The sequence below is a fragment of the Mytilus galloprovincialis genome, chromosome 5, assembly GCF_965363235.1.
Source record: "Mytilus galloprovincialis chromosome 5, xbMytGall1.hap1.1, whole genome shotgun sequence".
NCBI lineage: Eukaryota > Metazoa > Mollusca > Bivalvia > Mytilida > Mytilidae > Mytilus > Mytilus galloprovincialis.
Window position 1 is genome coordinate 59,237,019 of NC_134842.1, and position 12,221 is coordinate 59,249,239.

The 12,221-nt window shown below is 33.0% G+C and overlaps 1 protein-coding gene across 1 annotated transcript in view; it reads left to right on the forward strand.

Annotated features, from left to right (window-relative positions):
• Positions 1-255: 255 nt before the first annotated feature.
• The window catches only part of LOC143074096 (uncharacterized), a 29,465-nt gene continuing 17,499 nt past the window's right edge, over positions 256-12,221 (forward strand). Inside the window, exons 1-3 of the mRNA XM_076249643.1 lie at positions 256-527; positions 2,542-2,632; positions 5,167-5,233. Of these exons, the coding sequence (XP_076105758.1) occupies positions 318-527; positions 2,542-2,632; positions 5,167-5,233 (368 nt within the window). The 5' untranslated portion in view covers positions 256-317. The remainder of the gene's footprint in view (positions 528-2,541; positions 2,633-5,166; positions 5,234-12,221) is intronic.

The window sequence follows — 12,221 nt, forward strand, 5'->3', positions numbered from 1 at the left end:
TCAACAAAAATGTATAGAATCCCATTGTATTTCGAATTATGCAAGTCATTAAAATCTGAATGTGTCATTTTGAATACGGGTATCCTTGTCGGTTGATAGAACATCTTGACTAAAACTTGTCATATCAGTAGTAGGTTAGATAGTTAAATAACTTGCTGAACTTTATAATTGTTAAAAAGGGAAGTTTTAACTTTTAGAACCTGATTCACTTTGTCTAATTATATTGACTACAAGCCTGATCAATTTGCAGTACATTGCCAATTAACGTAAGTAAAAAGCAAGCAAGGAGTGCCTATTTCGAAAATGAAGATAGGAAAATGAAAGAAACACCATTATCATGCGGGTCAGATATGATACGTAGGAAAGAGAGAACAGAAGACAAATCGGATATCGATACTCCACAAAATGAAAGTCAAAGCATCCGAAGGAGTGGTTCCTGTACACCAGATGATACAACCACGTATAAGCGATCAGTTGTATCACAGACCCGACACAGCTGGCCAATTTTATCACAGGGATTCGCACAGGTATTTGATATAATTTAATTTCCTTTTATAATAAAACACCTAAATGATTTCGTATTGAAAATATTATTATTATTAGTTTTTCTTCACCTATTATTTTATAATATTTTTATGATTATGATTTTATAGGGAAGAAAATAGAATTGGTTTTCATTGTTTTAAATCCCGAATATAGATCATTTATCTTATTTTGACCCAAATGTATGAAAATTAAAATTTCTTTTACATAAGAAATTAATCTTTAATTTTGTAACCATTACACAATAGAATTGTCAGTGAAACAAGAAATAGCTATTCAGGTGTTTTCCAATTACAGTTTACAGATATATATGTTATGAATTTCTTCATATAGTCATTCCAAATTTTCATTTGGAATATTATCTAAAGCGTTTCAAATCTGTTTGAATCAATGGCATAACAAATTGGGATATATTTTATTTGAATTTACTTCTCAGAAGTTTCCTGATAAAAAACGCGTTAAAACAATTTTCAATCGTTCAATAAAAAATATTTATCTTATCACCCAAAGACTTTATACAATGCGGGGAAAAGTTGCTTTAAAATAAAAAAAGAAATACAAAATAAAATTTAACAACGTTATTGTTCAATCCTTGTGAAATATTCATCAGAAAGGAATTTAAAGGACCATTTAACTTGAAAATGATTTTTTTCTCAACAGAATAGAGAACACTAGGGAAGGGTTGCGATCCCGCCAACATGTTTTACCCTTCCACATTCTGTTTGTATGTGCCTGTCCCAAGTCATGAGCCTTTAATCCAATGGTTGTCCTATGTAACTGTGTTAGATTTTTGGTTTTCGTCATTTTTCCCCTCATAAATTAGGCCTTTGTTTTCTCCTTTGAATTGAATAACATTTGTGTATTTCGGGGCCATTTATAGCTGACTATGCGGTATGGACATTGCTCATTTGTGTGAAGGCCATAGAGTGACCTATAGTTTTTAATTTCTGTATCATGTAGTCTCTTGTGAAGAGTTTTCTTGTTGGTTATCACACCACATCTAATTGTGTATATAAACAGAAGTGATCAGATAACTCAAGCAAAAGATTGTTGTGAAGGTATTATAATTTGAAAAAAAAATCTGTCTCAAAGAGCACGAAAAAGCACTTTCTTCAACCCTTCAGTACAGAATAAAATTTGATGAATGGTTTTGTCTTATCACATTGTAACTTAAAGATTTAACACAGTAAAATTGATTAGTGTACAAATTATTTTGTGATCACCCCTATAGCTTACCTGTACGATTCGTAGTCGTACTCGTACTCAGTCTCGGAGTCTTGTAGTTATTGTAAATCTCTACTTATCATGTCATACCTTTAGAAAAGCTAAAAAAGTATCATACCGGAGAACATATGATAAGTTTGATTGCTTCAGTTGTCTGAAAGACAACAAGAATTCCAATACGCAAACAATAAATATAATAAACGTTTGTAAACTATGAAGTGCCTCAAAGTTCGTGTTGGTGACCTGTTTTTTTTTAATTGATAGCAATGATTTACTACTTCACAGTAAGCAATCCGACATTGTTTTTCATACTGATTATTAAACATTACATTTTCATGATAAGAAAATTGAATGAAAAAATAACAGAACAAAATGATTTAAATGCTATACAATTTTGGTTAACAAACAACAGTGAGAAAATTAATGCACAAAAAAACAAAGTATATGAGCTATCAAAGATACCAGGCTTATAATTTGATACGCAAGACGCGAGTTTTGTCTACATAAGACTCGTCAGTGACGCCAAGATCAAAATAGTTATAAAAAACTAAACAAGTATGAAATTAGGTTCTGAACAAACAATCACACAACTATTAGAATTGAGAATTACCATCAACGTAACCTGTATTCAGATTGTCCATGAAAATTTAGGCTTGAAATTACATAATGATTGTATACGTAAGATAATCTCATCTAAATATCACTACCATAATGATGACGATGATGATTGTAAATTTTACTATTAGCTCTGCATCAATGTTCATGGTCTTTTAGGAGCCTTTTGATATCGGTTCAGATGTACTTGCGTACTATAGAGAGGACAAAGCATGGTATCCAGCTAAAATTTTGGCAAAGAAACCTATAGGTATTGTTACGAATCTTTCTGCTCCTTTAATCAATATTTTGGTAGTTATAAATATGACAAATAAGTTAATTTTAGTAATTTTATGTTTTATTATTTTTCATTATTTATATACTATATGCCATCTATTTCATCTCATGTTATGCATAGATTTTTGTTAATCTAGGTTTCAATTTCATTGTGCTAATCACATTTTTTTGTTAACAAAAAAGACAAATTATTATTAAAACCAAAAAGATTGATTCGTAATAGGAAATAACTCTGCATGAGCATTTTGTTTTCTAAATCGAATGGTATTGCATTTTATTTCCTTTATTATGTGTCAAATTAACAGGTAAGGTGATCCCATTTTCTTAATCTTTTTGATATTTTATAAGAGCAGTCGTTCCTTGTTTATTTCGAATTTTTATTATATTGTTTTGATTCAGCTGATCCTTATCCATGTAATCTGTGTAGGTAGTCAGAATCGACAAGTTTTTACCTAAGGCTTCCTGTGCGATCATATTTTCTGTGAACCTATATTCTCTGAGACAAGTGTAAATCTGAAGTGGATTCTAATAAAACCTGCACAAGTTTACTAGTATTAGAGCCCATCTCTTCGTGCAGTACTTCAATATTTGAAATATGTACTCTTTACCCCATGATTCCTTTTTGCAAACTTTAAACTGCGTGATTTTCAGTATTACATGTACTATAAAAAGTCATATAACACACTTGAAATGGGCCAAACATACCCTTATTAAAAGATAATAATACTAAGTAAATTCTTTATTTATAGAGGGTAACTCCATGCAACGACAGTGTTTAATTCTCAAATTATCTTAACTAGACATGCATTCTGTCCTCAATTAACATAGAATGACTGCCTATTGTTATCTATAGTCCGTTTCTATGTATTTTGGCGTTTGTCTTTGTTGCAGTTCAATGTTTTTGTTGTTCCATTGTTTTCCTCTTTAACTGGTAGTTGACGTGTTTCTCTCGGTTTTAGTTTGTTACAAGGATTTGTTTTTGCTTCATCGACATATGAATATTGAACAGTAATATACTATTGTTGCCTTTATTTACACAATGATTACAATTGAATTATCATGGCATGACAAAATGGGGTGACACAAACCGTTAAACTTGACACATTTTCATGTCTTTCGTACACAACCTGTTGTGCATGTACACTTTATACATTTTTGGTCATCTCTAACTGAGTTAAGATACGCTTCTTCTCTAACACTTTACTCGACAATGGTATATGTATCTTGCAAAGCCAACGATTGATGAGAACGTGAATAAATTCATAGACACAGATCCATTTATAATTCCATCTTTTGAGCAGATCTTACATTTGTCTGTTCATATTCCAAAACTACACAAACAAGATTTCCTTGATCCCCACTTCCTCTATCAGTACTAGGAATGGTAAAAGTTACGCTATTCATGACATAAACAGGTCGCAAAATTTGCATTACATTACCGTTGAAGCCTTCTGAAAGGATACACATGTCGCAACACAACTGTTTTGCTGAATCTGTCTGATTTTATACAGAACATTTGATGAAAAATGAAACATTAAATGCAATTATCTATAAATATTTCGGATGAATGATATCCTTCATCTATATGATTATGATGTTAAATCCTAAGTAGATAGCAGTTTGATAATAAAAACAAATTATTTTGACTAATGGAACATGGCTGCGTACTTTAATATCCCAAATGAATAGAACCCAGAGATTTAAACTGGTATGATTTAAGAATTTTTAAGTTGGCAAAGGTAAAGTAACAGCAACAGAGACTGTAGTTATGCAATATAAACCAAATGTAAAGCGCGGTGCGAATTAAAACTACACCTATTTATTGATCCTAGCTTGTGCCAAAGTTTTTTGAATTTTTTTACCCAAAAAGTTTTCCAAGTGAGTCTATCCTTCCTAGACCAAGCAGTGTGGGGGTTTATTATTGTATTGATCAGTCGATTGAGATATGCCTTGGTATGACCAGTGAATATCAAATGTCGACTGAGAGGAAGCTCTGGGTTGCATTTATATTCGTTTATTTCTTTGTGAAATGGCTGTTTTGACTCGCCAACATACTGTTTACCACATTTCGGTTTTGGTTTGTGACCCGAATTTGTTTTTTTCTATCGATTTATGAAGTTTGAACATCGGTATACTACTGTTGCCTTTATTTACACTGTAGAAGATACACATCATTTGTAGTCTTGCAATTGATATTGCAAAATCTATCATATTCCGTACCAGTGGAGTGGCTTTTAAAAAATTCTAGGTATTCACTATTTGTTTGCATGTCAAACATCGTTTGTTTCCGCATCTCTTGCAAGAGCCCCCAGACGAAATATATATGAATTATAGCCTGAAATGGCAACAATTAATAAAGTTTTTTCATATTATATTCATAAAAGATAAAATTGTTTATTTATATAAGGAAGACTCAAACATGGTCTACTTACTATCGAATTCCAATTATGTAATGTAAAGTATACAGTATATTAAGTTAATGACCGGCTGACTTATTTGTCACTTCAGGATATCTAGTACAGTATAAAGATGATCAATTTATACAGACGGTACCAAAAAAGTACATGAAAACAAAGTAAGTTAAATTAAGCTTTTATAACTCTGCAAGACAGTCAAGATTATACATAGCCTCCTTTAAAGTTTTGAATGGAATAATGATTCTTTTGGAAATCATGCTAAACATCTACTTATTTAGAAATATTGATTTAATTAATATACCAGCAATTTTTATGCTGGAGAATTTGCCTTGCTTTTTTTATGTTTTTTTGTGTTTTGTGTGGGTTTTTTTTAACTACATATATTCTCTAACATACCAGTATAAAAAATTACTTATAACAGTTATCTCCCTTTATATGGCTAAGTTGAAATATTGAGTAGAACAAACAATAGTATTTAGTATTCGTTAAAACAGTATAAAAATGCAATTAATCACTTGTCTATCTTTATTTAAACGAACAGTCTTGCACATTAATTGTTAATCGATCTGTCTAAAAAGTTGCAGATTTGTATACTGCTATTTTACAATCCGAGATGGCGGTATACATATATAAATGAAAGTTTACTAATAACAACAATAAAACGACGAAAATGATATAGAAATAAGAATATGTAAACTTCGGACGGAGTGGGGGTTAATTGTTCCGAATCGGTAAACTTCGGGCTCAGCGTGTGTTAATTTTAGGCATACATGTTGCTAATATTATCACAGGTTGCTATGAGTGGGCAGGGCTTATGAAATGTAACGTTGACAACTGCCGAGTGTCCAATGAAATGGATATGTTACAGGCATTTTCTAAATTTAGGCATTTTGTAAAATGCTTGAACATTTTAGGCATTTTCTAAAATGACTGCAAGATTCAGTCATTTTACATAATGCCTAATTTTTCTAGGCATTTTACAAAATGCCCAGAAAAATTGAAAGGCATTGAACAAAATGCCTGAAATTTGTTTAATAAAATGAAATGTTAAAAAAAAAACGATTGAAAATTTGGTCAACAAAGCAGTTTTATGGTTGATAATTACTGAATGTTAAGAGTTTACATAAATTTTTTTTTTACTGAATTATTCCAAATTCACACAAGCACAGAGCTGGACAATTATTTGTTATTTCAAAAATATTTGGATGACAGAACTGAACTGTTACACAATATTTGTCCTGATTTTTTGCAAATACATTGTTTTCCGTAAAATCTGGGTTTTTTTTTTGCGAATTTTAAGATTTTTACCACAGTTAACTACTGTTTTGTTAATTTATCAGATTAAAAAGACCCACGAATTTCCTTGCGGCAGTAAGCCTGACAAATAATATGTTCTTTTTATTGAAACTCAGATACTTATATTTGAATCACAACAAAAAAAAAAGGACCTTGAATGGCAAAACCCATTCTCATTCTTTCTAAATGGGAACATTAAATATATTGCCGCATGTCAGTAAATTGCAGCACGCTCTGCACATTGAGAACCCTATGACCAATTGGATTTTTTTGTCCCTATCCAAAACACCGTTATTTCAAAAGCAAGTGGCAGTTAGATTTCATGTTCTTTACCCGTGTCAATCCACTGTATACCTGTCAACTGACCCGTATTCTGCGGGTGTGACCCGAGATTTTCACAATTCTGAGGGATCACCCGGAACACCCGCGGGGTCATTGAAATAACCCGGGAATTCCGAAAATGACCCGATTTCACCCGTATTTCTTAGCCTTGAGATTGATTTCATAAGTAATATTCCTTTGAAATACCGGCAAATTCGTAATTCTTCCATGAACAGGAAGTTCATCTAGCTATGTAAACTGTCAAATTAAGTGACCCATTAAGTGCATGGCTTCACTTGACAGCTTTGGTGTCAAACACACTGTTAATTAACACCAATTACCTTAGCTTTAGGTCGTAAATAAATTGCACAATTGGTTTACAAACTAAACTAGAGTTACTTCCCCTTATTTGTCACCATTCAAAATTATTCCTTATATCAACGTTTTATGGGTGAAAAAGATTAAATCATAATAATGTACAATTTAAATACATATTGAAAATAACTTTTCATTATTTTTGTACCTTTATACAATTTTTTTTTAAAAAGTTGAAAATTATTTTTTACATTTATACTTCCTTTAACTGTTTTAGTTTTACTATATTTTCTCATAGTCTAATTTCCTTGTCAAATACCAATTCATTACAAAATCCATTACAGTCACGTCTCAGTCATTACAGCTGAACGGACGTGCTGGGCCAGCTCTCCTTTACCCGCTATCTTCGATGAGGGTTTACAGTTAGATATCAACGACTTACTACTTAAGATGACAGAAACCGATCCATGCCGTACAGATAGACGTAGCGGTTGGCGTACCCGCGTTAACATGCACTCCAAAACCATTGTATTATGGGGAGTGTTATGCCGATTAACGTCCGAGGCCTGTATCCTAGGCTGTTGGGTGATACGACCTTCATTTCACTGCCTCACGGCTTTGGTCCTGATAATGCTTCCTGTCATCTTTCGAACTACGTCCGAGATCATCTACCAGTACTCCATCATCGAGGCTAGCGGGCTGCCAAGCTGACCAAACTGGCCCTGAAAGCAGCCGTTAGTGAAGAATAAACAACAAAATAGTCAAAAACCAAAAACAAAGATGGCGGCCTCCATATTGCGACCTCCACTACTTGTTCCTGACCCATGGCTCCAGAATATTTAAAGCTCACCAAACGCCTTCGGGCACCGAGCCGACCGTGCGAGGGCTGAAAGGCCAGTCAAGGTCGTTAAACACCACCACATATATATATATATTGTCAAATACCGACCGTGCGAGGGCTGTATAGCCAGTCAAGGTAGTTAAACACTTCCATTTGTTGCTTGTCAAATGAGGTCATTCACATGTCTCAGTCATTACAGCTGAACGGACGTTCTTTACCCGCTATCTTCGATGAGGGTTTACAGTTAGATGATCAACGACTTACTACTTAAGATGACAGAAACCAATCCAAGCCGTACAGATAGACGTAGTAGTTGGCGTACCCGCGTTAACATGCACTCCAAAACCATTGTATCATGGGGAGTGTTATGCCGATTAACGTCCGAGGGCTGTATCCTAGGTATTGGGTGATACGACCTTCATTTCACTGCCTCACGGCTTTGGTCCTGATAACGCTTCCTGTCATCTTTAGGACTACGTCCTCGATTCATCTACCAGTACTCCATCATCGAGGTTAGCGGGCTGCAAAGCTGACCAAACTGGCCATGAAAGCAGCCGTTGTGAAGTAAACCAACATCAAAATAGTCAACAAAAGAAAAACAACTTACCAAAACCAAGATGGCGGCCTACATATGGTGTCCTCTACTACCTGTTCCTGACCCACGGCATCAAAATATGATAAAGCTCACCAATCGCCTTCGGGCACCAAGCCGACCGTGCGAGGGCTGTATAGCCAGTCAAGGTCGTTAAACACTTCCATATATATATATATATATATATATATATATATATATATATATATATATATATATATATATATATATATATATATATATATATATATATATATTGTCAAATGAATATTATGGTTAAAGGCTACATAGTCAATAGTCTCAAACATTTAAGAATTACATTAAATTCTAGTGTTTGATGATTGTAGTATTTTTTCTCAAAAAGTAAAGCACATAAGACTGAGTTACACAAATTTATATAAGTGCAATGAAATAATATTGAATAAGATTTAAAATGACTTAACAAAGTGAACATGCATTGATGTTTTGGTATTTTTGATATACATTATAAGAAAATGTACCATAAATACTGAAATTCAGCTCGAAAAAGTTCGTACGCGTTATGACCTGAGATTTGATTCTTCAATGCAGGTCATGACCTGCATTTTCCTCGTCACAGGTTGACAGGTATGCCACTGCAGAAATAACCAAGATGAATTATAAACAAACGGTTCTCGTTTTTAAAAATGCATGAAATATTTGCCACTGAAACAAACAAACACCAATCAGTCAAATATAAACAAACGTTTTCTCTGCTTCATATGTTTCAATTCACTATTTTAAATCTAGATGTTCTAAAAAATCATTGTAAATGTTATTCTATTGAAAGAACAATTTGTCCTTCTGTCGTTTTGACAACATAATGATAAATTTACTACTAGTAAATAGTTATCAAAAGTACCAGAATTATAATTTAGTACGCCAGACGCGCGTTTCGTCTACAGAAGACTCATCAGTGACGCTCAGTTACTTAATACAGAGTGAGGACATACTTAACTTAGTTTCAATAAAAGGACATATCATATGACATACAAACCTTCCAATCTGTTTTTTGCAAAATGAATTAATTCTTGAATCATTAGTTATCATGGTTATTCTATTTCCGAGATGTTGTGTTTTTGTCCTTTATTTTCTTGCATCTCAATGATATCTTTTTTCTACAAATTGCCTAAAACTGGACAGGCAATTTGTTGAATTTTGTTTAAAAATTCCAGTCATTTTACAAAATGACTAGGTAATTTTAGTCATTTTGTATAATGCCTGTCAAGATTAGGCATTTTGTAAACTGCCTGAAAACTCAGTAATTTTACAAAATGCCTAAATTTAGAAAATGCCTGTAACAGATACATAATATAAGAAAATTGCATAAAAAATAATAAAATGTTTTATGTTTTTTAATAAAAAAACTTTATATATTTTTTTGGATAAAAGGACTGTTGGACTTATAGTTTTAAATAGTAAGCACCGTTCCCACGGACTTGTACTCAAAGTAGTCTATATCAGTTAACTGGGTTGCTCATACTAGTTTTTGTGCTATCCTGTTAACAATTTGCATAAAGTATCCTTATTCCAATGCTGCTTATTCATAAAAAAATATTTAGTCCTATTTTAGAAAGGATTTAGGAAGTATCCTGTTTATGCAATTTCAAAATATTCTCCCAACTTTGTCGAAACTTTGGAAATATGAAGGACCTGGGAATCAACTATTTTTAGTATTTTGGAAAGAGAGATTTCTTTTCAGGATAATAAAAAAAATCTAAAAAAATGTCTTAAAATTTCCAAGGCAGGGGTAGCAACCCAACAACGGTTTGTCTAATCCGTCTGAAGTTTATGGGCAGACAGATCTCAAAATTTAACCAGGTGAGCTAAAAATGAAACAATAGTATTTGGTCATGAATCAGGAAAAATCATTTAATGCTTACAAAGCCTTCAGAATTAGAAGTTTTCACTATTCTCCGTGGGGATCATAGGTTGCTTCGAAATTATTTTATTTGGAAACATTTTCTTCTCAACTATCATTGGGGACTGACGGTTTTGCAATTTTGTAAGTGACTGTCTTACATACTAAGTATTTGCTCTGACAGTGACGATGTGACGGGATAGCTAAGACATTTGTGAGCATAGGTATAGCCCAAGTGTTTTTGGAGGCAATTTTTAAAAATGACCATTTAGCACAAGCGTCAGACACATGTGTATTTAAATTTCCGAAAGAAGTTATCAAGATGATCAGTTTTACATAAAGAAGGCATCAATATTCTAACATGAAACCGATGAATCGAGTATTGTTTTGGTATTCGATAATCGATACTACAGGGCGATACTCGAATATTAGAGTACTCGTCGACTTCCCTAATATATACAATTAGCCTCCGAAAGCTGATTTTTTTCGAGCCTAGGTGGTCGAGAAGTTTAGCGCGACGGGCGTAGTGCAAGGCGATTTGGTGCCACGACATCTCAGTAGCATGAGTTCGAATCCCGGCATTTGAGATCACTGGCCCCACTAAAGCTAATATTAAACGACTGACCATTACAATCATAGACCACAACACTGTTTGGTCTAGGGAAGAGGATAGACTCTCTCGAGAAAGACCCTGGTTAAGAAAATTAAAAATGTTGTCAGCAAATGGGATCAATGAAAAGTTCGATTTACGGCGCCGTGCTTTTCTATTGGGTTGTATTTCATTTTACTACACAGTCTCTGTTGCTACAGACATCTTGCTGTACATTTTTCAACTCTAAAATTCAAGAATTATACCAGTTTAAATCGCAGAGTTGCCGAGGAGTTAAGCTTAATGCCTAATTTCACTTATTGCCGCTAACATATTCAGTCACGTCCATTGAGTATTGATTTTTGTTTTATATTATGATATTCAAGATTTTGGAAAAAATCAATAGACCAAAACTTTCCTTAACTTTTGAGCTAATTTCACATGCAATTCGAATTTTTATAATTATTGAAACTGATGAAGGCTAATAATTCAGTTTTCTATGGCCTATTGTTACCTTTCCTCGTCAGTAGAATCTAGAATTGTAACACAGTTAATGTTATATTTGGCATGAAGATGGAATTGATTGCAGATCTGTCTAAAAGGATCGTAAGATACAGTCACAAAAATAATCATTTGATCACTAGTGAAGGTGATGCACGCCTGAAATCACATATTATATTGATAATTACTTTAACTTTGTTGGGCTGTTTCAAGTTTACAGTTGAATTTGAACAATAAATCTCGTGCTTGTACATAATATTTCACCTGTCAATTTAATTCGACAGTTATAGATAAACAGCACGTTACGTTTGCGCGAATTTTGCATAAGAAAACAATCCACGTTTGCGTGTCCAGTAAAGTATAATTGTGGCCCTCAATTTGAAAGAGTTTTGACATTTTTAAAACTCATGTTTTATTAAAGGTTTGAACTTATTTGGTCATTTAAGACGCTCAAATTCAAGCTTGAATATGAAATATCTATCAAATATGCAATGAAACGTCGCTTTCAGATGTTTTTGTCTAAAATGTAACCGTTCTGTGCTCAGTCTCGACCTTTATATACATGTATGTTATGTATAATGTCACCATTAAAGTCATATGAAACTTTAAATTAAAAAAAATATGCATGTTTTTTTTATAACAAAATGGTTTTTATTATTAAACTTATGTACATATACTTTTTTCTGAAGAAAATTCTTTAATTTGTCCACATTTAGAAGAAGTTTACTTTTTATTAATTGCTTGTTTTCAGGAAGCAGCTCGCCGACATATTTTACGTATGCAAGGGACCTTACCGTAACCCTTCTCGTAAA